At 42.2% G+C, this 27521-nt stretch overlaps 3 protein-coding genes and 1 pseudogene across 4 annotated transcripts in view; 2 read left to right on the top strand and 2 right to left on the bottom strand.

Moving 5' to 3' along the window:
* The first annotated feature begins 4635 nt into the window (after window positions 1-4635).
* On the top strand, window positions 4636-8548 carry LOC110493240 (annotated as a pseudogene).
* Window positions 8549-8948: 400 nt separating this feature from the next.
* c17h1orf158 (chromosome 17 C1orf158 homolog) lies at window positions 8949-11572 on the top strand. The gene is made up of 4 exons (XM_021569480.2): window positions 8949-9174; window positions 9785-9895; window positions 10073-10247; window positions 10627-11572. The coding sequence occupies exons 1-4, from the start codon at window positions 9043-9045 to the stop codon at window positions 10905-10907; spliced, it is 699 nt and encodes a 232-aa protein (XP_021425155.1). The 5' UTR covers window positions 8949-9042; the 3' UTR covers window positions 10908-11572.
* A 555-nt stretch (window positions 11573-12127) lies between these two features.
* Window positions 12128-17062, bottom strand: klhdc7a (kelch domain containing 7A). The gene has a single exon (XM_021569479.2). The coding sequence runs from the start codon at window positions 15225-15227 to the stop codon at window positions 12870-12872; it is 2358 nt and encodes a 785-aa protein (XP_021425154.2). The 5' UTR covers window positions 15228-17062; the 3' UTR covers window positions 12128-12869.
* Window positions 17063-21126: 4064 nt separating this feature from the next.
* LOC110494440 (immunoglobulin superfamily member 21) overlaps window positions 21127-27521 on the bottom strand; it is a 275341-nt gene continuing 268946 nt past the window's right edge. For both annotated transcript variants that reach the window (XM_036950494.1, XM_036950495.1), the window contains exons 8-10: window positions 26303-26495; window positions 23763-23801; window positions 21127-22470 (exon numbers count right to left, since the gene is read on the bottom strand). In XM_036950494.1, the coding sequence (XP_036806389.1) occupies window positions 22388-22470; window positions 23763-23801; window positions 26303-26495 (315 nt within the window). In that variant the 3' untranslated portion in view covers window positions 21127-22387. The remainder of the gene's footprint in view (window positions 22471-23762; window positions 23802-26302; window positions 26496-27521) is intronic.

The raw sequence follows: 27521 nt of genomic DNA, 5'->3' as shown, positions 1-27521 counted from the left end.
ATCTGTTCCGCCCGCTAGGGACATTTTCCTTTATGACGTAATTTGTAATCAAGTTCTGATTTAGTTATGTGTATGTGTGATTCGTTAGGTATTTAGTAAATAAACAATTAAACCCAATTTTGTATTGCTGATTCATATTTTTAGCCAGGGTTCGTGCAGATAAAATAATTTACAACTTTCAGATGAGACTGAATTAAGACGATAATTGATACTGACGGCTATTGATGTAAAATATTACTATGTCTTTAGGAGTTTATTCGGAGAGAACAGCTCTATAAATATTATTTTGTGGTGCCCGACTCTCTAGTTAATTACATTTACATGATTAGCTCAATCAGGTGATATTAATTACGGAGAAATTATTTTATAGAATAGCATGTCGTATCAATTAATCCGGCATAGCCAAAGACACGACACCATTAACACAAATGAGTGAGTAAAACCAAAGCCAGTTCCTCCATTCAGAATCTTCCAAGGTTTCTGTACCAAATATTAAGTTCTGCTTTTCTGATGTATCAAATACTTATGTCAAGCAATAAAATGCAAATGAATTACATAAAAATCATACAATGTGATTTTCTGGATTTTTGTTTTAGATTCCGTCTCTCACAGTTGAAGTGTACCTATGATAAAAATTACAGACCTGCAAAATCGGCAGTGTATCAAATACTTGTTCTCCCCACGGTCACTGTGGGGATGATGTCATAGATGCACTTATTGATGATGCCAATGACTGATGTGGTGTATGTTGCAGAAATGCTCAGTGCCATCGGAGCAATCCCGGAACATATTCCAGTCTGTGCTAGCAAAACAGTCCTGTAGCTTAGCATCTGCTTGATATGACCACTTTTTTATTGATATAGTCACTGCTGCTTCCTGCTTAAGTTTTTGCTTTGTAAGCAGAAATCAGGAGGATAGAATTATGGTCAGATGTGCCAAATGGAGGGCGAGGGAGAGCTTTGTATGTGTCTCTGTGTGTGGAGTATTGGTGGTCCAGAGTTCTTTTTCCTCTGGTTGCACATTTAACCTGCTGATAGAAATTTGGTAAAATAGATTTCAATTTCCCTGCATTAAAGTCCCCGGCTACTAGGAGCGCTGCCTTTGGGTGAGCATTTTCTTGTTTGCTTATGGCGGAATACAGCTCGTTCAATGCTATCTTATTGCCAGCCTCTGACTGTGGTGGTATGTAAACAGCTACAAATGATACAGATGAAAACTCTTTCAGTAGGTAGTGTGGTCTACAGTTTATCATGACATACTCTATCTCAGGCGAGCAATAGCTCGAAACTTCCTTAGATATTGTGTACCAACTGTTGTTTACAAAAATACATAGACCGCAGCCCCTTGTCTTACCAGACGCCGCTGTTCTATCCTGCAGTACATCATATAACCAGCCAGCTGCATGTTGATATTGTCGTCGTTCAGCCACAACTCTGTGAAGCATAAGATGTTAAGTTTTTTATGTCCCGTTGGTAGTTTAATCTCCCGTGTAACTCGATTTTATTCTCCAAAGATTGCACGTTTGCTAGCAGAATGGAGGAAAGTGGGGGTTTATTCGATCGCCTACGAATTCTCAGAAGGCAGCCCGACCTTTGGCCCATCTTTCTCCGCCTCCTCTTCATGCAGATCACGGGGATCGGGGCCTGTTCCTGAAGGAAGCAGTATATCCTTCGCATCGGGATCGTCAGATTCATGAAAGGAAAAAAAATATTCTGCTAGTCCGTGGTGAGTAACACAGTCCTGATGTCTAGAAGTTATTTTTGGTCATAAGAGACGGAAGCGGCAACATTGTGTACAAAATAAGTAAAAAAATAAGTTACAAACAATGCAAATAAACAATCCAAAAAACAATCGGCTTGGGGCAGGTAAGACGTCTGCCTTCTTCTCTGGCGCCATCTTACAATGCTCAATGCTGTAATCGCTGCCAAAGGTGCTTCAACAAAGTACTGAGTAAAGGGTCTAAATACTTATGTAAATGTGATTTTTTTTACGTTGAATAAATTATCAAAAATGTCTAAAAACCTGTTTTTGCTTTGTCATTATGGGGTATTGTGTGTAGATTGAGGAAGGAAAAAACAATTTAAATAACTTTAGAATAAGGCTGTAACGTAACAAAATGTGGAAAAGGTGAAGGGGTCTGAATACTTTCCGAAGGCACTGTTTATCCGAAGTATGTGGACACCTCTTCAAATTAGTGGATTCGGCTATTTCAGCCACACCCCACACTTATTTAGGCTTGCCATAACAAACGGATTGAATACTTCGATTCATATTGAATATATTGATTCAAGACATTTAAGCTTTTCATTTTTAATTCATTTGTAAAATTTTGAAAAATATAATTCAACTTTGACATTATGGGGTATTGTGTGTAGACCAGTGACAAACCAATCTCTTTTTAATCCATTTGAAATTCAGGCTGTAACATAAAAAAATGTAGAAAAAGTAAAGGGGTGTGAATACTTTCTGAAGGCACTGTACCTTGGCTAGTCTTGGTAGCTAGATAGCTTGTTGTATATGCTGGTTGTTAGCTTGCATAACAGATATGTGTCTAATTGTAAGAGACACTTCATGTTTTATGGATAAGTTTTAAATTTACAGAGTGGCTGAGACTGCTAATGAATCTGATCAAGCTCTGAGGCTGATATTGAATCAGATCAGCCACATATCAGTTATGCAAGCTAACAACCAGCATAGATAGCAAGCTGGGAGACGAGTTTGCCTGTCAGGCATCGTTCAGGGCTTAAATGGTTATCGTGCATCTGAACAAATGAATGAATGATGCTTGGTACATTTGATTATCTCGTGATCTCGACAAAACACCTTTTGTTATGTCGTGATCACCAGAAAATGATCTTGTGATGTCGACAAAAAATCTTTTGTTATGTCATGATCATGATATTCCCTTATGAACAATTCAAATTGGATTCCCATAGGAAAAATTCTCACTGGAAATATTACATTGGATTCCCATTGGATTCCCATTGTGAATTAGCCCCCCATGAACACTTAAAAACCATGAGATTGTAATGGTACTCTCATTGGAATCCTATTAACAAGAATATCATTGGGGTTTCATTGTATTACTCATATTCCCATTGGATGTTAATGGGTTATTAATTGGTTATTCATTGTTTTGTTGTGTGGGTATTTCATGGGACTTATTTAACATTGCCATAGTATTAGAAAAGATCATCTAGCACAAAAAAATGTTAATTTGATTTATTTTACTCTGCTTTTGGCTTCAGTTGGTTGACAACGTCCTTTAGCTTGTAGGCCACGGCAGTCCGTATTGAGGCCTTGTCCAACCCCTCAAAACATATCTGGAAATGAGCTGAAAGTAAAATAAAACACAAATCTTAATAATCATAGGCATTGATATGGAGTTGGTCCCGCCTTTGCTGTTACAACGGCCTCCACTCTTCTGGGAAGGCTTTCCACTAGATGTTGAGACATTTCTGCAGGGACTTGCTTCCATTCAGCCACAAGTGCATTAGTGAGGTCTGGCACTGATGTTGGGCGATTAGGCCTGGCTCGCAGTCAGCGTTCCAATTCACACCAAATATGTTTGATGGGGTTGAGGTCAGGGCTCTGTGCAGGCCAGTCAAGTTCTTCCACACCGATCTCGACAAACCATTTCTGTATGGACCTCACTTTGTGCACGGGGGCAGTGTCAAGCTGAAACAGGAAAGGGCCTTCCCCAAACGGTTGCCACAAAGTTGGAAGCACAGAATAGTCTAGAATGTCATTGTATGCTGTACCATTAAGATTTCCCTTCACATGAGCTAAGGGGCCTGGCCTGAACATTGAAAAGCAGCCCCAGACGATAATCCCGGTTTTCAAGTGAAATGGATAGAGAGCCTGTGATGCAACTTCCGCTTTTGGATGTTAACAAGGCGACACTCCATCTTATCTCCTCTACATTTACTGGATTCGTTGAACAGTGCAGAAGAGAACCTCCTCTGAAAAGTATGTAGGAGATCTAGTTTCAGGTATTTCCTTTACGCCTGCTACGTTAGAATAAGTAAACCTCCCATGAGCTTTTAGGTTATATAATTCTGGCAGACATAATTACATACTACTTCATGTGATATAAGTTAATAATAATTCACAATGAAGATGGGGGACTGTGAAGACCCCTGATGTATTGATATATCACATCGTTCTCTGTGACAATACAGAAATGGGTCAGTCCCAGAAACTTGTCAAGGTGGCAAATAGAGACCTGTATAAATACCTTCTAAACAAATCCAGTGAATTCATGGGCTACCGACAAGATTCCAGCATGTTATTTTTGGCGCAGGCCTTGTCACTTTTACTGGGTATAGCTGCTGAAACTGTGATGGGTTGAAAGAACAGCTTTACAATGCGAGCTTTATACTGGGTTCAGATTCTCCGAAGGCTGAGACTCTGACAGCTAAATGGTTGGCTAGTCCTAGAACACAGCTCCAGTTGCTGTCATTTTCTTGCACATTGCACAGAATTACAAATCACAAGGCATTGAAGTAAGAGATATATACAGTACTAGTCAAAAGTTTGGACACACCTACTCATTCAAGTTTTTATTTTTTACTATTTCTACATTGTAGAATAATAGTAATGACATCTAAACTATGAAATTACACAAATGGAATCATGAGGTAACAGAAAACGTGTTAAATGTTCATGGTCAAATTTCTGCAAAGAAACCACTACTAAAGGACACCAATAAGAATCAGAGACTTGCTTGGGCCAAGAAACATGAGCAATGGACATTATACCAGTGGAAATCTATCCTTTGGTCTGATTAATCCAAATTTGAGATTTTTGGTTCCATTTAGAATTAGAATTCAAGGCACACTTAATCAACATGGCTACCACAGCATTCTGCAGCGATACGCCATCCCATACCAAACACACCTCCAGGCTGTGTAAGGGCTATTTGGCCAGTAACCCGACCTCAACAATCACCCGACCTCAACCCAATTGAGATGGTTTGGGATGAATTGGACCACAGAATGAAGGAATAACAGCCAACAAGTGCTCAGCACATGTGGGAACTCCTTCAAGACTGTTGGAAAAGCATTCCTCATGAAGCTGATTGAGAGAATATGCAAAGCTGTCATCAAGGCAAAAGGTGGCTACTTTGAAGAACATAAAATCTAAAACCTTAAAACTTTTTGGGTTACTACTTTATTCCAAATGTGTTTTTTCCTAGTTTTGATGTCTTCACTATTATTCTACAGTGTGGAAAATAGTAAAAACAAAGAAAATCCCTTGAACTGAAGATGTGTCCAAACTTTTGACTGGTACTGTATATATTTTATATTTAATTCTGAATTATTATGAACATCAATTGTTTTGTAAACAACAACACATTGATATGTTTTCAATTCCAAATACCATGCATTTTGTTGCCACTTGTCTAGACTAGGGAACATGGTCTGCTATCACTCAAGCCATCACTGCCATCTACAGATGAACAGTGAAAGTTCAGATCCTCTGCTTCACAATAAATGTGAAAGCAGTTTTCATTTTTTAAAGGACATTAAAAATGTATTAACTTCTATCCTGTGTTTATACAAATTAGGAGACTGTATATTCATAAAAATAGCTAATTGTGAAATATGTGTTAAATGTATCTAATTGCTTGAGTCCATAAAATACATGGAATAAAATAATGAATGTCGCTTTGTTACTGCCACTCAAAGTCACTTAGATAGAACAAGTTCAGAGCAGGGTGTACACAAAGATGTAGGAGGGGCAAATAAAACCAAAGCAACTGGATAAAACATGCATACCTAATGACTTAGCTATTTCTACTGTAGCCTACCTGGGATCACACTAGAAGCACCATGGACATCATCACTGCAATTTTAATAATTGGCTTTGCTGCCTTGATTTCAGCCTGGTAATTGGTCTACTGTGTTCTGAGCTGATGAATTCAGACATTCCTCAAGGGGTTGCAAATCGAGGGAAACTACATGTAGTTCATGGCATGTTTGTTGGCATAGCAATTGTGGTGTGTATCTATCTATGGAATTGTTAGTGCTTATTATTTGATGTTTTCTGCAGTCAAATCACGTTCAAGTCTCTGAAAAAATAATTTATTTAATGTATTCCTTGGTGAAAAGAAAAACATCCTCGTACTTGAATAGTATTAAAAAGAGAACTCAGCTCTTTTAAAAGATGTTTGTCCTTTCAATGTACACTAACCACTGATAAACTTCAATGGTGTTGATAAGAGAACAATAAATGACAAAAAGTCAAAGTCATTGTTCCGGTAAGGACACTCAAGCAGAGTTTTCACAGTACTGTACTGTAGTCCACCTTCTGGTAACACCTTAACTGTGTCACTGGTTATTCATTATGTTGTTGCATTCATTGTTGCTTAGTGTGCAAGCAACAAGAAAAGCAAAGCTATATTGTGGCAATTGGAAAATATTTCACTTCACAATGGTTCATGTTAACCTTATATCTAAGTTCGTCTGTCATCAGGTCAGGTTCCCCAGGTGGTTCAGAAGACGGTTCCTGGAGACCAGTTCCCCCTATACTACATGTGACGGAACTCACTTTCTCTGAGGTGCCAGTCAGAGTGTATGAGCCCACAGCTGGCTCACTGGTCCTGTGGAAGGGCCTGGTGTATATCAATGGTGGAGGATGGGCTGTAGGTTATTTAAAAAATATATATGTATTTCACCTTTATTTAACCAGGTAGACCAGTTGAGAACCATTTCTCATTTGCAACTGCGACCTGGCCAAGATAAAGCATAGCAGTGTGAACAGAGTGTGAACAGAGACATACCACTGCTCTCATTGTGGAAAGTCATTTTCCCAGTCAGAGGACCTGAAAACACATGAGAGAATAGAGAGGCTGTGTTCTGACTTGTGTTTTTGACCTGAGAATGTAATTTTTTTGACACAGAGTTACACATGGAGTAAACAATAAACAAGTCAATAACATAGTAGAAAAAAATTATCTGTATACATTGTGTGCAACAGGCATGAGGAGGTAGGCAATAAATAGGCCATAGGAGCGAATAATTACAATTTAGCAGATTAATACTGGAGTGATAAATGATCAGATGAACATGTGCAGGTATAGATACTGGTGTGCAAAAGAGCAGAAAAGTAAATAAAATAAAAACAGTATGGGGATGAGGTAGGTAAATTGGGTGAGCTATATACCGATGGACTATGTACAGCTGCAGCGATCGGTTAGCTGCTCAGATAGCAGATGTTTAAAGTTGGTGAGGGAGATAAAAGTCTCCAACTTCGGAGATTTTTGCAATTCGTTCCAGTCGCAGGCAGCAGAGAACTGGAAGGAAAGGCGGCCAAATGAGGTTTTGGCTTTAGGGATGATCAGTGAGATACACCTGCTGGAGCGTGTGCTACGGGTGGGTGTTGCCATTGTGACCAGTGAACTGAGATAAGGCGGAGCTTTACCTAGCATAGACATGTAGATGACCTAAGAAAAACCAGATGTCTAGATAATGTTGCTTATTTATCTTACAATAGGGGCCTGCTAATATAAAAAAAGAAAAGCTTCATTCTCTGTTTACTCTAGTCTAACACTAATGTTCTGTTTCTTGTGATCAGATACTGCAGATGAGGTCTGCAGGCACATTGCCAAAGAGGCTGAAACCACAGTGGTTTCTGTTGGGTAACTTTTACTTTCTGACTCACTGACTCAAAATGTGCTTCCAAAGCAGATCAATACAGTGAAAAGGGCTGTGAAGTTGTCAAAGACATGTTGCTCCTTTTTCTACCCTCTTTAGATACCGGCTTATCCCTGAACATCAGTATCCCACTCAGCTGGATGACTGAGACTGTAATGTGTCACTTCCTGTCTGTGGCAGAGGCAGAGTTCGGGGTGGACCCGGGAAGAGTGGCAGTCGGGGGTGATAGTGCTGGGGGAAACCTGGCAGCCATACTGTGACAGCGTCTGGCCAAGAGAAAGAATGGACATCTGCTGTCTCCCTGTGCCCAGGTCCTCATCTACCCAGTTTTGCAGATGGCAGATTTCAACCTGCCTTCATACCAGCAGAATCATGCTGTGCCCATATTGTTCTGTGGCTGGATGGCATTCTACTTCCTGCAGTATCTCAACGGGGACACGTCAGTGTGCCAGGATGCGCTGAAGGGGAACCACATCCCTTCTGAGATGAGGCTGGCCTTCAAGGAGTGGTTCTCCCCAGAACACCTCCCTCCTGAGTGTAGGGTGCGGTGCCACCGCCAGCATGTACACTCAGCGTTGATTACAACAGAGAGGTGTACCACAAAATCAAAGACCGTCTGGATCCGGAGGTGTCCCCACTCCTGGAGGATGACACTGTTATTCGTCTGACCCCACCGGCCTTTATCCTGACCTGTGTGTACGACATGCTGAGGGATGTTGGGATCCTGTACAGGAAGTGGCTGCTGGACCTGGAACTGGAAGTCACATGGCATCACATGCCAGACCGCTTCCTTAGACTAATGGAATAAAAAAATAGGCTGGTTAACTTTCCCATCTGCAACATGGGCTGTAGATAGAACTTTAAACTACGTAAAAACGCTTAAAATTTAATAGGGATTATTTTGAGATTAGATTTTTCATGTTCCTGGCAAGTGACTTTGTTCTGTTTACAGGCAAAGCTAATAAACTCCTACACAGCTTAGAACATGTTTTACTCTTATTTTAACCTGTTAAGGCATTCATTTTCATTTCTACAGAAAGATGTATCCAATTATGTTCATTATGATTTAAATGAAGACGTGTATTGCATGTATGAGCTATATGCTAACTGCTCCAGAATACTCTGACATTCAAAAATACAGCACCATTCTAAAGTACTGCACCAAGTGTTATCATAATGCAGGTCATTTGCCTTCAGTTTGCCTCCACTACTGTTCCACTATTCTGTTTCAGTCACAGAATGTTTGCTGTATCCATAGCAACCGAGCTTCCTCTTCCCATGTCACAATGGGAGCAGGTGAAATGCACCATCATCCGTTCTGTTTGATCTAACTATGCTCTAATATTAGGACCAAACCAGCTCTTAATCAGACGTATTTGACACCATGTGCAGTACCACATACAGTATGGGAAATCAGGAAAAGAGTTATGATAAATGGACCCAACCTGGCTGGAGAATAGAGCAGAAGTATGCAAACAATGTTCTAATTGGCAACTGGGTGGAAGAGAAGTTTCAGGTATGGTTTTTAATAATTTATTTAGGGATTTTCAATTAATTGCTGTTGCTATCATGCATTGCCTGTGATGAATGTTGCTAATTCATCAAATAATGCAACATTTGGCAAGAGTCATCAAAAGTCATTATTAAGAGTTTTAATTACAGCAAAGCGTGGGTACAGCAGCCTTTCCTTTCGATCCAAATGAGATTCTCACAAGAAAAACCTGCACTGAGTGTGAGAATGTGCTGTACCTCCTGCTTTCTGTAGCCAAAGATCTTCAACAAACTAGTTCAATGGCTGGTTTCCAATGGTTCTGCTGCTTCTCTGTCGGTTTGCAAATCTATACAAAAATAATTAGAGGGCTTCAGTTAAGCTACATCAGCACAGACTCCCAGTGTGAGAGACTCAAGAGGCAGTCTAATTGCATTGACGCCAGGCAGGGCCGCGGGCTGCTGCTTCAGGATCTGACTAGAGGGATGTCTTTAGAAATACTGTACAACAGCATGGATCGATGGTGAAGTGTGAGCTTTGCTGAGCTCATGCTTAAGTGGCTGAGCAATCCCTCCTCTCCTCCTCTCACCCCCTCCTCCTCCTCTTCCTGTCTATTTACCCTGTCTGTCCGAGACAGTTCACTCGAGAGTGTAAGACAGCCAACAGCACCAACCGTGCAGACTACCAGCCACAGTGGGACCACCGGCCAGACGTCATCCTCAGACGAGAGGCGCTGCGGAAAGCTGAGGTCAGTCTTAAACAGCAGGATCATGATATCATTAGCGTTAGCAAAATGCTAGTCAAGTTAGCCCTAAAAGTCTAATCAATCAAAGAAGGCTAATCAATCAAAGAAACAGTGTGCAATCTGCCATTGCTTTTAAAGCAATGGATGGCCAGTAGAATAGTGTGTTGCATTGCGTTCCAGGGCCTTCCCGCTAAGCTGCTTCTCTCCCACCACGGCACGCTGCCCTCCCATTACCTGGTCACCCTCTATGATGAGATGTATGGGCGCCAGGGCACCTCCACCCTGCCTCCCTTGCGCTCCTGGCATCCAGACAGGCTGGCGTGGACGCCAGAGAAGTCTGACCACCCAAGCTTGGGTAAGAAAGGAAGTCAACATTAGAATAACCCCTTTCTAAAGCATTGGTTCAACCAAGTTTTGAGTGCAAAACCCATACGGAACACAGCACCTTGGTTTGACAAACCCACTTGTATATGGTAAAAAATCATCACACAGTATGTTTGAATTATAAAAAGCTTGTATTTAATTGACTGTGGCACAGAAAAATGTCAGCTGTAATTACAAACTAGTCTCAAGTAAAGAAAATCCGGGAAGAACAAAGATGCAGTGTTCAACAATTAAAGTTCAGGCAGAATAAATGGCCTTGGATTGTTCCAAATCTGTCACAGATATAATTAATGACTGCAGCACTATAACAGCTGAGCCCTCTCTCTCTCTCCCTCCCTTCTCCCTTCCAGCACCTCCAACTAACTTTGGCCTGGTGGAGTCTAGACAGGTCCGTCTGGATCAGCAGCAGTCCCCCCTCCCTGCGCTGAGTGTGTATAGGTCAGCGTACCAGAAGTACCCACTCAGTGCTTTCTGCCAGCCCCGCTTCGCCAGTGTGCCACGAGGCCACTCCAGTAAGCTCCATCCTGCCAATCGAATCAACAAGGACATGGATCTGAAACAACGGCCCTGCAGACAGGTCCCAGACAACTCAGTCTCCGCCAGCCTCCTCCCTCCCCTGTCTGTTGTGTAGACACAGAGCTCGGGCCCTGAGATGGCGCCTCACACGCTGTTTCAATACTCCGTGCTCTAAGGCATGAAAAATTAAATGAAGCAGAACATATGGGATATCAAAATATGCAGAAAATTAAACAGGAGTCTCATTATAATCTCTTGAAATCTAGGCTGTGTGTGTGTGTGTGTGTGTGTGTGTGTGTGTGTGTGTGTGTGTGTGTGTGTGTGTGTGTGTGTGTGTGCGTGCGTGCGTGCGTGCGTGCGTGCGTGCGTGCGTGCGTGCGTGCGTGCAGGAAGGGAAGGAGTGTCCGCAAAACACATCTGAACATTTAGGATAATCACATGCTAATTATTTACCTCGCACTTAATATTTTCAATTTGCTGTTTCGCTATTTGCCGTTCTTGTCTACTAATGTTTTGTATTATGTCATGTTTCATGTTTTGTGTAGACACAGGAAGAGTAGCTGCTGCCTTCGCAACAGCTAATGGGGATCCTAATAAAATACCAAAATACCAAATACCCTAGCCTAGTGTTGATGTCAGAGCTGACCTGTGTGTCCATATCAGGAGCAATGAGTGATGCAAGGCAAACTCTGAGGGGACCTGTCTAACTCCCATTCCATTAGGTGTTTAATTACAGGGAATCAAAGTGTTTAATTAGGAGGAATAAAAGATGCTTATGTGTTTGATGGTCAACCATCTGTGTCTCTATTCTCCTGCTGCCTCAGCTAGTGCAGCCCTCTGCCCGCCTCTCCGTTACTCATTTCAATACTTAAGTTGATTTTTGTGTGAGTCAGAAAATGTGGGTAGATCATGTGTTATCAATTACTCCTTTGTATGTTTGGTTAGTCAGACCACATGATGGCGCTATAGCGACATGTCACACAATGGAATCCCAGACAAGGGTGTCGTGCCACTCAATTATTCTTAGTCTATGATTGCTCTTTGTGAGACAGCTTGATTTGAATGAAAAAACTATTAGACATTTAAACATTCATTCAAACATGTGTATTGTTGATGTAATTATGCAACACATCAATTAACCGCCACATCTATCATCCTACAAATTCATTGATTTACTCTGCAGTCAGACACGACACATCACACAGCAGAGCTCTGTTTGTTAAATTGTTGATGACTTATCATTGAAAATCAGTCACTGTCAGGAAGGAAAGCACATTTCATTTAAGTGATGATTCAACAACATGACTTAAATGCCCGACACAATGCTGAACAAACTGCTTTCAGTTTTTTATAATTTTTTTGCATATTTCTTTCTTCTGCTGATTAATATTGTACAAATGTAACGATAAATATGTGTTTATAAAATCAAGAGTCATTCGTTATGTTGGTGCATGAATAACTTCTAATATCAACAATGTTGAAAACAACAGCAGAAGAAAACAGGCGAATACTATACTCCAACCTTAGAAGAGATTCAAAAGTAGCATGGACTTTTGTTTATTGAAGCTCACATACAGTACATTATGCCCTGTCACAACCTTCTACATCATGTCATATTTACAGACCAACTGTGGATAATTGTATTGAGTCCAGTCCTGTGTGAGTAATGTTTGTACCCTACACAGCTGCCTACTGTGATGGATTATTATTATATCAACCCAGTACTCCAAAGCATTATGGTTGAGTGAATTAACTTAAGACTTGTTTATTAATTATTTTTTTATATTTGCATGATTTAGAAGTAACTCGGTAGTGCAAGGGAGGAGGGAAATGAAAAGAACAAGCAGCTTTCACAAAAACATGGAGTTTCTATGGCAGTACACCCTGAATAAATCTAAACAAGCAGTAGTCTAATTACCATTAATGGCGTTAATATTTTACTTTCATTGCCTCTGATTAAGACAGCTGTGCTTCCCAGTAGGACACTCTCAGCTATGGAAATGGCCTGGGTGCATAAAAACACGAGATACTCCCTCACTGCTCTGACCTTGTCTGTGCTGAGGAGAATCATTCCTGGTCACACACTGGTCTGGAGAGCTTTCTTATCAGGAAGTGAGAGTACAAAGGGGAAAAGGATGCCCTTAGCTGCAGTGAGGACACTCAAATCATCCGCTACGAAGCTCGGAGAGATCTCATCAGCCAGGAACCTCATGGTGAACTGGTGGCATATGCAGTAGATGGTGTCGTCCACAACAACACACTGAAATGCAGGGCAGTGGGCGAGGCGTTTGGTGCAGCATTCATACCATAGTCGTGCCACGGTGTGGTAGCGGTACACACTGATGCCTAGCTGTGGGTTGACATCAAATCGATACAGAAAGTTTCCTACTCCCACTATCTCGGTGGTCCTCATTTTGCTTCCCGTTATTGCGCTTTTCCTCCACACATTGGTTTTTGGGTTGTAGCGCAACAGTGTGTATCTCAGTGTTCCCCCTAGAACAAAGAGTTCCCCATTGCACACCGTGACATGATGGGCCACAGCAAATGTATCATTGGGCAGTGGGGCCACAAAAGTCCATCTGTCAGAGCGGGGGTCATAGCGCTCTACGGTAGACAGACACTCCCCTCCGATGGCATAGATGCAGCCCTGCAGGGCTGCCAGTTTGCAGTGGGGCCTGGACTCATTCATAGGACTGATCTCTTTCCAAATGGACGTTACAGGGTTGTAGCAGAACACTCTCTTGGAAGGCTTCATCTCTCTGTCTGCGCCCTGCTGGCAGCCCCCCACTGCTACAAATAAGTAGTTGTCCATAGTGCACACGGCACAGCCTTTGGAGATGACTTCCTGCGGGATGGGACACAATGGGTGCCAGCTGTCTATATAATCATCATAGCAGTAGAGACCACTGTATGGCTTGTTGGTGGCTCGCTGCTCTGTTTTTGTCCCTTGAGGACTACTCCCCACCCAGTCCTGAGGGACCATGTTGGCTGCCACTAAGAACTGCCTTCCTCTCATGCGCTGTTTCTGAATCTCATCCCGCTCGCCTGCTCTCAGCATCCCATACAGACCTGGGTCCCTGAGGACCTGGAGGTAGTTGTCAGACATCACTCTGAGGGCTGCCTGCTGCAGAGGGGCCTGCCCATGCTTCTTAGACAGCTCCAGCACCTCCATGCAGTTGCCCAAATCAAGTTTGGCCTTTAAGCTCTCCAACTCTGAGCTGCCCATGTTTTCTTGAGGCAGATTTACAAATCTAGCCCCAGCTATGGTTTCTAGGCTGGGCTTCTCCCATGCACTGGGGCCCCTGGTGTCTGTCATGGGACTGAGGGGAGTGACAGGGCTGGGATCCCCTGATGAATAGGCCTGAGAGTGGGGCCTCAGCTGGGTCGAGGCTCTGGGTATCAGAGAGGTGATCAGGAGTTCTGAATGTTCAGCCGCTGTGAGGTAGCTCTCCTTGCGTATGAGACCCGGCTTGATGGGAGATGTGGGCTCCGGACTAACTGGTGAGAACGGCCTCTCATCAGGACTCTGCGGCAAAACCAGATCACGCATGATGATGGGGCTTAGGGACGAGGGAGGCTCAGTGAGGCTGCTGCCACGGCTTCCAAATTTCACAGACTGTGAGTCCAGTGAATTCCCCTCAAACTGACCCAATATGGAGTCTGTGATGGAGTGCGAGGAAGATTCCACAAAGTATTCATAGATCTTTCCCCGCACAATGCTCTGGTCCCCAGGTCCTTCCATCACAAGGTTGGCATCCTCCACTGTGATCTCTGCCTTGGAGAGAAAGCTGGAGTAGGCCCCCTGGAGCCCCAGGTCCTGCCGCAGCTCTCTGCCGACACCCAGCCCCACACTGCCCTCCAGCCTCTGCAGAAAGCAAGGGGATCGACGGCCTGATGGGCTGGCCAGCCCACTGTCATTAGGATCAGGGAGTTTCAAGATGGATCCAAACATACAATTATTGGTCTTAATCTCAGCCTCCTCAACAAACACGGGGAAATCTTCCTCCAACTCCAAGCTGTTGTCCTCCTCTACATTCGATTCCTCCTGCAATGCAGCCATTTCCTTAGTGTTTGTGAACTTGCCTGCTTCTTCAATCTGGGTCACTTCTCCTTTCCCTGTCCCTGTATTGGTCTTGTCAGGTGTCAGGTCATCACTCTGTGAGTGGCCAGGCTGTTTGTCCCCATCACTTCTTGTGTCATGTTTGGCTGTGCTTGGAGCTCGCAGTTCCATCTTGCAGTTCAGACAGGTTCCAATGGGTGCTTCAGTGGGCCTGTCTGGAGGAGGCCTCACATAGAGCTGGGGTTTAGCTGCTGTACCCCTCGAGCTGTAGAACCTGTAAGCCCAGGAGATGAGCAGAACAGCGGCCACGGAACACGTCAGCTTCCCCAGCAGTTGCATGTCGAACTGGACACCCAGCAGATCTGCTATGGGCATGACTAAACGGAGGAGTTGCCAAGGTGAACAACCTTTTTGTCTGGGTATTTCTTTTCAGTGCATCTTAGCCAATGGTAGCTGGTAACCTGCAGGCTGTAGAGGTCTGATGACTGTGTCTGTTCTCTCTCTTCTCTCTGGACAACTTGTAAACTGATACCAACACTATTTGCATCTCTCGCTGCTGGGGCGGGGCAGCGGTCACAATCCACCTGCAACAGGTGATCATGTTTGCTCTGGCCTTCACTATGTCGTAGAGAACAGTCATACTTAGATAGTTCCAGTGTACATATTTACATTTGTTGTCTCATCACAAGATGAGTTTATCATGTTGTTTACTGAGTGGTTTAATTAAGTGTTTGAACAATTTGGAAACTATATCACCACAAGGTTAAACACAGATTCAGACTATAGTGCTGTTGAGTCTAACGTTTACATGACTGTATTTGTAGGAGTGGCCTGGATCATATGTCTCTATTTCAGACCTATGTCAACAAGAAAATAATGATCCAGTTCAAACACATGACAGTCTGCTGTCTGCTGAAGACGTGGTTTGACTAAGGCGTGGGAAAGGCTGATTGGTCACATTTAAGGACATCATGACCAGGATACAGTTGTTTGCACAGACAAAACTAAAGATGAAATATCTTTCACTATACAACACATTTGTTTTGGCTCAGCTACAACAGGAAAAGAGGCCAGGGATCATGTTCTTATAGAAATGAACTATACATTTAAGCACAGACTTCTAAAAACAATGACTGGGTAAGTGCATTTCTATCACACACTGTTATGAACACGTACTGTAAGACAGAGCCTCAATGCCAAAAAGGAATGTTGACTGTATGAATCTGACAATATCATCCATATTTATAGACTGCGTTGACATACAATACATACATCTCTGTCACGCCTGAGTCCTGTCACTCAGTCAACGCAGTTAAGCTGTCAAATTGTAATTTGTGTTGCCGATAACGACACGCTTGACCGAGGCCAGGGTCATAACAAAGAGCTGGGCCGGCAGCGATGCGATGATCTCAGGGAGGTGTGTCCTGCAGGGAGCCATTTGGCCGGTGTCCTCTGTGACATAGACACTATTTGGCCATCTGATAGCATAGACTCCAGATGCCCATAAAGGGATCTGGATTCAGCCGGCGTGGTTAGTCGTGAATAATTCACTGGTGTCACACAAAGGCAGCTCATTCTCCTCACTGCCTCCGCCATCTCAGGTGTACCATTCAGGAGCACTGCAGAACAAAATGATTGCCAGCATGTGCAGTGTTGTATGGAGACACTTTCACCTCTTCTCCTCCTGTGAAATGATATTGTGATAAGATATGGACAGGAAATGGGAAATGTAAACAGTTTAAACAGCCATAACTATTTAAGGTGAACCATATAACCGTAAGGGTTCTTTTTGGAGGATAGGTGGAATGTGTAATAGATTAAGATAAGGTAGGGTGAGGGGAAAGTGAACTCGATAGCTATACATGACTATCAGAGGGCGTAATTACCGTAAGGCCATTCTGATTACAAGTTTAGCACTGACGTGTGAAAAGATAAAGCAATTGATGTGTTTATGTGTATTTTGTTATGTACTTGTGAAAAAGATATATTGCATACATTACAAGCATGATTACATATATTTCCTCTGTTGGCCATCAGATATGCATGCCCTACAAATATCCGGAACACGACACAAACACAATAGAGCCAGGATGTGTGCTTTTATTTGGTCCACTATCTCTTTTATCATAGATGGGCCTTCAATGAACATCCACATACAGTGCCTTCTGAAATTATTCAGCCCCTTCCCTTTTTCCACATTTTGTTATGTTACAGCCTCATCCTAAAAATGGATGAAATAAAAAAAAAATCTTTATCAATCTACCCACTATACCCCATAATGACAAAGCAGAAACAGGTTTTTAGACATTTTTGAAAATGTATTAAAAAAACATATTATTTACATAAGTATTCAGACCCTTTGCTATGAGACTTGAAATTGAGCTCAGGTGCATCCTGTTTCCATTAATCATGTTGTTTCTACAACTTGATTGGAGTCCACCTGTGGTAAAGGCAATTGATTGGACATGATTTGAAATAGCACACACCTGTCTATATAAGGTCCAACAGTTTACACTGCATGTCAGAGCAAAAACCAAGGGTACCAAAACATTGCTGCAGCAAGAAAACAGTGATTCTTGGAACCACCAAAACTCTTTCTAGAGCTGCCCTGCAAAACAGAGCTATCGGGGGAGAAGGGCCTTGGTCAAGGAGGTGACCAAGAACCTGATGGTCACTCTAACAAAGCTCCAGAGTTCCTCTGTGGAAATGGGAGAACCTTCCAGAAGGACAACCATCTCTGCAACACTCTACCAATCAGACCTTTATGGTAGAGTGGCCACTCCTCAGCCACTCCTCAGTAAAAGGCACAACAGCCTGCTTGGAGTTTGCCAAAAGGCACTCTCAGACCATGAGAAACAAGATTATTTGGTCTGATGGAACCAAGATTGAACACTTTGACCTGAATGCCAAGTATTACGTCTGAAGGAAACCTGGCACCATCCCTACGGTGAAGCATGGTGGTGGCAGCATCATACTGTGGGGATGTTTTTCAGTGGCAGGGACTGGGAGACTAGTCAAGATCGAGAGAATGGTGAACGAAGCAAACTACAGAGAGATCCTTGATGAAAACCTGCTCCAGAGCACCCAGGACCTCTGACCGTGGAAAAGGTTCACCTTCCAACAGGACAACGACCCTAAACACACAGCCAAGACAACGCAGGAGTGGCTTCGGGACAAGTTTCTGAATGTCCTTGAGTGGCCCAGCCAGAGCAAAGACTTGAACCCGATCTAACATCTCTGGAGAGACCTGAAAATAGCTGTGTAGTGACGCTCCCCATCCAACCTGACATAGCTTGAGAGGATCTGCAGAGAAGAATGGGAGGAACTCCCCAAAAACAGGTATGCCAAGCTTGTAGCATCATACCCAAGAAGACTCGAGGCTGTAATTGTTGCCAAAGGTGCTTCAACAAAGTACTGAGTAAAGGGTTTTGGATACCTATGTAAATGTGGTATTTACATTTTGTTTATTTTATTACATTTGCAAACATTTCTAAAAACCTGTTTTTGCTTTGTCATTATTGGATATTGTGTGTACGTTATTGGGTGAAAACACCCCCGATTTAATCCATTTTAGAATAAGGCTGTAACGTAACAAAATGTGGAAAAAGTCAAGGGGTCTGAATACATTCCGAATGCACTGTACATATGTACTTTTTGTAAGTTAGAGACTAGATACATCGTTTCCTCAGGTGGACTCTAAAAAACATGATCAGGAAAACAAATTAGTATATCCTGAACTCACAGACTTTATCATTTTGTAAACAAAGTAATGATGTGCATTTTACTTAGGCAGTAAAGTGATAGACAATATACACATTTCCTAATGCATTCATCATAGCTTTTGGAGCTGTTTTCTAAAAAAAGAACAAGAAAAGTATGACGTGCCTCTTGAATCCAAATACACAATACTGAAAAGATAGTTACAAATTATCATTCATATCCTCCCCTCATACTGTTCCCTAGCTACTCAGCACTCATCTCTAAAACAATTGAATGTGCATTGTACTCAAGGGCGGACTGGGACAAGAATTGGTCTCTGGCATTTTATCCACACAAGCCCTCATATCTGTGCTCTCCGCCAATTTTGTTGAGCGAAAAAAAATGAATAAAAAGATCTGGAAGTGTTTTATGTTGTTGTAGTTTTGTTTCATTTTTTAAGGTTACAAACACATTTTATTGTCTTAACCAATACTAGTGACTAAATGACAGCTTAAGTTTGAAATTCTTGGTAATCTTGGATGCTAGCCAGGGAGAAGTTACAAGAGAGAGTGGTGGTGCGGAAGTAACATTGGTAAGGCTAAGCTGGAATAGTCATTGAACATTTTGAAAAAACATCTCTTACTACATTCCTATTAAAGTGAGATGAGAACATTATGGTTAATATAGCTATTATGTGATCCATTTTAGTCTGATTAATATTATAAGGCAAAATATTGTGGTTGGAAAATTGCATTGTGACTCATGGTTCATTTTCTTAAGTATCAAACCTATAACCTTATTTATTGAATCAAAACGATCCAACATGAAATGATGGATTATAGTACATTTGTTGAAAGTAATGAGCATTACAAATAATAAACATGCACTTCTCGCCTGCCGTTACTTCCATCCCAAGCCTGTGTTTCTTCAGCCCCACCGGTAGGTACAAAAGTAAATTTGCGATAGTTCAGTTTTCGACTTATTTCGTTTCACCTCAATTAACCTAGAAATGAAATGACACTTTCTAAAGGTAGAGGACATATATACGTTTGTCATAAAATATGGTGGCCCTAGCTCTATCAATTTCTGAGTAAATAGGAAAGACAAAAAGTGTTACTTCTGTCCCGGTTCTCTGTGCTGAAACATAACATTGGGCATTACAGTATAGTGTTTCTCAACCATACCTACAGAAATCTGATACCATCCTCGCTTCGACAGGAAAAAGGGGGACATAACTTCCAAAGCTGTGTTTTTGTTATAGAATCAGATCCCATTTTTCTCTCTAGTGCATGGGGGAGAGGAGAGTGGCTCGCTCATCACAGCAGCAGGCCACAGCAAAACAAGCACAGCGGCAGAGCAGACACTTTCATTACAGGAATCATGAGAATAATGAACTTTACTGTTTGACCAAATTATGGTTTTAGCCGCCCAAAAAATAGGAAGTTCTGAGTGAGGTGAAAATGTAGAATTTGCTCTTTCTAAATTTATAGGCACCCTTATATTTTTATATGATCCATGATCTTGCCTGTCTTAACTGATGACAGAGTTGGAGCATGTCTCTTTGCTGACGTCACGTTTGACTTTAAATGTTGCGTGACCTCAGCTTAGCCTATCACAAAACCGGGGCCGGCCATTGCCAACTGATCAGTCAAAGGCTCATTATAGATGAGTATAACAGAGAAATTGCGCAAACATCTTAAAAATAAATCTTAACAGACCCATGGGCCTGCCAGCCGTGTCACTTTTTATTGTTTTATTTATATATATAAAATATTTCTGTGTGTAAATTTCAACCAGAACACCCATTTGCCAGAATTGCCAGATGGCCAATCCGCCCGATTGTAATTTAGCAAGGTGAGACGACCCCATCCTCATAAGGATGGCACTATCCATTCTATTAAGCCCTAAAAGTCTCCCCTCTTACCTCTCTGCTGGTTTAAGCCTCAATCCTTTAATACACGGTGTATCTAGAATAGTTTAAATTGCAATTCTCCAGAATTTCTGACGCAGGATTCTTTTGCAGTAACAAACCCCTCACAGTGTGACAGGGGAGCGTAGACAAACATACAGAGCCGTAGAAATGGGTTAATGGCAATGTCAGAATGCTGTATATTCCAACCTAATTATTTCCAGAGTCTTTCAGACAAGGCCAAGACAGATTTGAAAAGTTGTGAAGGGCAGCTAAATCATGTGTTAATCGCCAGCTTTAGTATAGATATTCTGTAAAGAAAATATGGCCCAAGGGATATTCTGGAGGTAAAAACGTCTGGAAGGATCATCAAATATCCCAGCCAAATTCATCCATATACACTTAACCATGACCTCAAAGTAGAGTAACTAACGGTTACTGTAACCGTTACTGTATACATTAGATTCCTCATTATTCTGGGATGGGATTATTCTAACGGTTTTGTATGTATATTGACATCCTGTTATCCAAGATGTGATTAAGTAGGCCTTTAGAAGTAAGAATGAATTAAGTAGGTTTATCTATCTTCCATGGTAAAGACAATAAGGTAGTTTACTGCATGTAATTTTAAACACAGTTAGGTTGTAGAAGTAAAGTCAAACCAAATGATTTGATAATCTCTCCATTTTAATACAGGTGATATGAAACAAATGCAACAACCCTGTTTACACTCTGCGTCGGGTGAGCATCTTCCTGGAATGGTGGATAACATGACCCTACTAGTAGATGTCAGGGGGAAGAGTTACATATTGTACACAACGCAGGTCACTTAAGATAGTATGCAACAAGTAAATAACTGGATTACAGGCCAGTGACAATGAGATGTTGAGCACTGCAACACACGAAAAGGAGAAAGAATTGTCAAACGTCACATGCACCACAACCCCGAACGGCGGACATAATGTAAGATACTGTACTTGCATTGTTTTTCTATCCTCATTTAAAGATGATTCTGTCCTGACAGCCTATAGGATTATCTCTTGAAACAGCAAGAAAGGATGAGAAAATACAAACAAAGGCTGTGAGCTGCTGCAAACCCTCACAACTCTTCATCAACCATTCCTAACCTGAACCCATAAAACCTCTGATTATCTTCAATATTTACGCGGATGTACACAAAATACACTCAAAAAGAAGATTATCCATTTTCTCTTTGCGTTTAGTCCTATTGCACATTCCAAGCCATCCGAAAAAAACAACAACCGATTAGCAATAAAAAACAATGTTCTCATTGAGTATTTAGTTGCCAGTTGTTCATCTGTAGTTTAAAGATTGGGTACAGCACAGCCCAGTGAATGGGACAATTGGGTGGGGTCAATGTGGTGGGCCTGCCAACACCGGTCGGTTCATGTCTCTCTACACAGTCAACTCCTGCAATGTTTGAACATATCAAAACAAACCCAAATGCTTTTTTCCCCCTTTTTTAGCAACTGATTTTTATTGATCAACAGGCAGAGGTGGGACAATAAACAAAAAAGAAGGTGTGGGGAAGGGGTATACTGGAGGTGGTTATTCTCATGTTCAGTACGTTATGCTGTTTTCTTTATATTATAATCTTGGTTATTATTTCATTACAAAAACAGAGTGGAGGGCCATCGGGTGGTGGCACTGGTTCCTGAAAGACTGACGTATGGAGGGCCTGTTGGATGACTGGAAAAGGCTTGTAGGACTGTGTGTGTGGTGTGGGTGTGTGTTGGAGGGGCTTGGGATATGTTTGTGTGTGTGTGTGTGTGTGTGTGTGTGTGTGTGTGTGTGTGTGTGTGTGTGTGTGTGTGTGTGTGTGTGTGTGTGTGTGTGTGTGTGAGTGTGTGTGTGTACGTGTGTGTGTGTTGTGTATGTGTGCATTGAGTGTGTTGGCTGGAAGGTTTCACGTCAGTTCCACAGTCACTGTGAGGACCAGGGCCAGCACCATCCATATAGGTCCAAGCACATCCATGCGAGGGGTTCCATCTGCAAGGGCCAGAGGAAGACATAGTCAGATCACTATTTATAATATCCAATCACTAGACACACACAAACTAAACTAAATCTAAATAATTAAGACAAAGCAGACTTGAATTTCAATTAAAACATTTATATTTGTTTTCAACCTCTATGCCATAATGTTAAACTAAATGAAACCAAATCATGTACTGACAGAGCAGATTTGGTCCGATGTTATCCCCTGGTAACGACTTTCAATACAAGGACATTTGGCAATTCTGTCTCTTTGCTTTTATGGCAGCTTAACCCATTCTCCACTAAAATGATATTGCTGCTAGAACTACACTTGAAATAGCCTCATGTTCTCCAGTTGTTTAAGTAGGATTGCAATAAAAACAACTACTATGGCCACTGCCTTCACTCCTTCCCTTGTGTCTCTATCCCTCAGTTAATTTCCATTATCATCAATATTCTAAAACATTTGTTAGGACAGCCAGAGCATTGAAGCTCTGACAGAGATGGAAGAGGAGCTTGGTTTGTTGCTCTGCTGTAGCCCCTGTTCTGACTGACTGATAGGGTGATCTTCCCACACACTCAGGGGGAGGAGTGGGCCGATCAGCCACTGAGCGTTCAGACATGTGTGCAGCGACCTCTCGGGCCATGTTCTACATCGATTTGACTTGCATGCGAGTCATGTCTGTGCCTCGCACTGCCTCGCACCGCGATCGGTGGCTTCCACGTTGACCTGATTCTGTCCTTGCTGTGGCACACCTGCCCCTGTGCTTGCTGGATCATTTGCATATTCAAATATACATCCGTAAGATACGGCAAGCAGAGCAGCAGAAAGAGAAAGCGACTGAGAGAGAGCCTTCATATACCTATGGGCTTCCTCTGATAATCCCCTATCTTTACATATGATAATCTGAGGTGCTGCAAATGAGGCCTCACACTGGGTATGATACAACTCTAATCTCACAGTTCTCACAAAGTGATAAAAGTGGATAGTGACTGAAACATGATTGTATCTGAACATAGAGGGGAGAGATTTCTGGTTAATCTGTTCCCTTGTGTTGATGATAGAATGATAGACATGTCTACACCTGTCGTCAGTTTGCTTATACATCAAACGCTAACCAAGAAGTAGCTAGAAGTCCTTTGTTACTGTGCCATTTTGGATACAAATTGCATGCTTGTCATTGCAGATGTCTTCAACTACATCTTGAGAAATGTGTGAGAAGCAAACAAACAGGAGAAATGCTTTTTAAAAGACAACAATAGAAACTTTCTCTGTCAATCGTCTTCATAGCTGCCATACTTACTGTTAGGATTCTGAGTGTTTTTCATCATGGCCGGATTTTCTGTTGAGAGACATGAAGGGGAAACGGAGAGAGAGGGAGAGAGAGACCAAGACCAAGAGAGAGCAAGAGATAGAGAGAGAGACCGAGAGAGAGAGAGAGAGAGAGAGAGAGAGAGAGAGAGAGAGAGAGAGAGAGAGAGAGAGAGAGAGAGAAAGAGAGAGAGAGAGAGAGAGAGAGAGAGAGAGAGAGAGAGAGAGAGAGAGAGAGAGAGAGAGAAATAGGCTAAATAAGTGTGATGAGGAGAAAATAGAGAGCTGTTCCTAAAGCTCATGTAAAATAACATCCCCCTGGTGAGTCTGTATTAATAGAGCTGTGAACATTGGGTTCTCTGACAGAACAAGCCAGAGCAGCAGTTAGAACAGTGGTCCGACAAGAAGGCAACAGCAGAGCTCCTATTCTAACAAACTCACCAAACTGCTAGTCTTTCAGCATCCACATGTGATTTCCCCACTCAGTCCACAAAGACAGAGAGAAATCAGTGGGTTTGTGACAGCCCGCCTCTTCACTGCTGAGTCACTTCAGTGTAATCACTGAGGGTATTTTATCTAAGGTGCTTGGAGATGTTCATCATTAAGATATGAGTACTGCTTTCTGCCAGTGGAGAGTCTCAATAGCATCCCATCCTTATACTCTATTATACCTGATGATGTATAATGAACAGTTAGCCAAGTGAGCAGAGCTCCAAATATCCACCCTGTCCCTGGAGAGAAAAGTGTCTCATTTCAAGGCCACGGGGGATGGTGCCAAGGTCACTCAATCACCATTTAGCTCCCCTAAGTATGAGTGGAAGCCATCTAGGATATAGACACAGACAGATAGCCTACACTCCACACATAGCCGATGACAACTGATCGGGCATCCGGGTGTTAAATAAGCATTAGTGCTCTTTCTACCAAAACGCTCCCCAAGGTAACACCTTCCCAAAGTGGCAGTTTCCCTAGAAGGAGGCTCTTTGAGCCCTTCCAACAATTTGTACATTTCTGACATTTTCTAAATCGTGCTCACGGAAGGATGTCAAGGTGGGGATTTATAAATCATGGACAGATCATTTCTTAGTTACATTATAGCAATGTAAGCAGATTACCATGTCCTGTGAATATGTTAACCCTGGACACTAGCCCTTGAACATATGAACGCGTTTAGACTACAATTTACACTGGGTGTACCAAACATTAGGAAGACATGCCTAATATTGACTTGCACCCCCTTTGACCCCAGAACAGTCTCTACAAGGTATCGAACGCGTTCCACAGGGATACTGGCCCATGTTGACTCCAATGCTTCTCACAGTTGTGTCAAATTGTCTGGATGTTCTTTGGGTGGTGGACCATTCTTGATACACACGGGAAACTGATGAGTGTGAAAAATTCAGCAGCGTTGCAATTCTTTACACACTCAAACTGCTGAGCCTGTCACCTACTATCATACCCTGTTCAAAGGCACTTAAATATTTTGTCTTGCCAATTCACCCTCTGAATGGCACACACAATGTGTCAATATTCTCAAGGCTTAAACGTCTTTCTTTAACCTGTCTCCTCCCCTTCATCTACACTGATTGAAGTGGACTTAACAAGTGACACCAATAAGGAATAATAGCTTTAAACTGGATTCCCCTGGTCAGTCTATCTCGTATGAAGAGCAGGTGTTCTTAATGTTTTGTACATTCAGTGTATATCAGTTCCATCTCTTGCACAGCAGTTATCTCTAAAATGAGAGTAGAGAATATATAATACATAGGAGAAGTCATTCATCCTCGGAGCAGCAGATTTGCTTAAAGTAGAGCAGCTATGATTGACAGGCCTCTGATCAGTTTTAATTCCAAAGGGCTCAAGGGTAAACACATCCAGGGCAGCAGGACATACAGTACAAGAGTAATAGTCAGCAAGCAGTCCAACTCCCACATCAACTAAAGCAAACTGGGACTGCGATAAATAGCACATCATGAAAAGACTGATCTAGCTTGCACGTGGTGGGTCGTTGAACAAAGAGGTGGGATGACACTGTCAACAAAAAATATAATTTATTATATTATGGGCCTCTCATGTGATTAGTAGCAGTCAGTGTTGGAGAATATGGGTACAATACACGCTGCTTGTGGGATTCTAATGGCTGTTGGATTTTTACTCACCCAGATGAGAGGCATTACTCACTTATGTAAATCAGCCTTTGTTGGAGAGGCATTGTTGAGTCATTTAGTGATACAATCACTTATTAATCATGCACTTAGTTTGCATAGATAATTCATGTCTAAAAATGGCCACAAATCTCTTCTTTTTTTTTTTTTTTTTTTTACATAAATGCGATGCTTAACACTTTACAGTATGTGGATGAATAATATTAACCGTTGAAACACAAATTTAATGGTGTTTGAAATTTGAATAAAGATATTCATTTGAATAGTGGGAATAAAATATCCCATGAATAAGAATTAGTGTTAAGTTTTAGATTTTCTGCAATGCTCTCTAGGATTAGAGAATATGGTGATGAGCTTGGACACGTACCAAAGACGATGAGGCGAGTGTGCGTGTCCGTGGAGCCCAGGGGATTCTGGGCTGTGCAGCGGTACATGGAGCCGTTGAGTTCGGCTGGCACTCTCTCCAAAATCAGCTCCTTCCCATCCCACTCGGCACTCCCGTCCAGCAGACGGCCCCCGACCCGGGTCCAGGTGAAAAGGGGCTCAGGGAACACCTCATTCTATCACCAGACCACCGCAGTGTGTGTGAGGAAGGGAGGGAGGGACAAGAGGGGAAAAAGAGATAAGTCCCAGCCAAGAGATTAAGAACAAAGGCTACATGAATAATACACGCTCTATTTCCCCCAAACGCAATGGTGAGTTAACAGCATGCATTAATAATCAACACTACATTTACAAAATGTTTCTCATTCTCATGCCTCTTCAGAGAGTTCCCCACACAGTTTTAAAATATTTCCCTTTTCAAAAGGGTTGTCATGGTTATTAAGAGGGCTATTCTCCCTCAGAGAATAAGCCTTCCTGCTGTCCTCCTCTGGATGTCTTTTCTGCCATCTGCTGGAAACAGACATGTTATTAGAATCAAGTCAGCTGGAGAACACGTCAGCAGGGGAGGAGAGGGCGTTAAGTAGAGAGAGTGGTATGAGGGGTTGTGGTGCTCAAAGGTTATTCAAAGGGAACAACACATCATCAGGAATGATGATCACTCCACACATGGTCAAAGAAGAACTGGCTAGGGAACTCTACTGTTTCATCTAGTCTGCACTGCAGGACTGAGGGACAAATATTTTACCGTCAATCATCTTGGGTGAAAGGGGACAAAGAGATTGACAAACGGTTGACATCTATTCCTGAAGAAAAGTATGATGCAACAGAATGAAATTCCATTAAGATAAACTAACTGTTAGTGATAATCTGACTAGATTTTATTTTAGCAATTAGAAATGTGACACCCCAGCCCTTTTAAAGAATCTACGACGACTTGACTCTTGCCACCTTGTGTGACCCATAGAAATGCTTTAATGAACTGAACATCTGCCTTGACGAGCTGGTTTGTCATCGTTCTGACTAAGCTGGTGTGATTTGTGACACCTTTCAAAAACGACTGTGCTGATAAGAGTTATTGAACCTCCGAATTCACATGATGACAGAAGTGAAAAGGGTTTGTTGATCCGGGATAGTCTCATGGCATAAGGTCACACCAAGATAAAAAAAAAACATTGAAAGGTCAGAGTGAGACCTTCCTGTCA

Source organism: Oncorhynchus mykiss, chromosome 17, assembly GCF_013265735.2.
Source record: "Oncorhynchus mykiss isolate Arlee chromosome 17, USDA_OmykA_1.1, whole genome shotgun sequence".
Taxonomy (NCBI): domain Eukaryota; kingdom Metazoa; phylum Chordata; class Actinopteri; order Salmoniformes; family Salmonidae; genus Oncorhynchus; species Oncorhynchus mykiss.
Note: the sequence above shows the minus strand (reverse complement) of the source record. Positions and strands in the feature narration are given on the sequence as shown.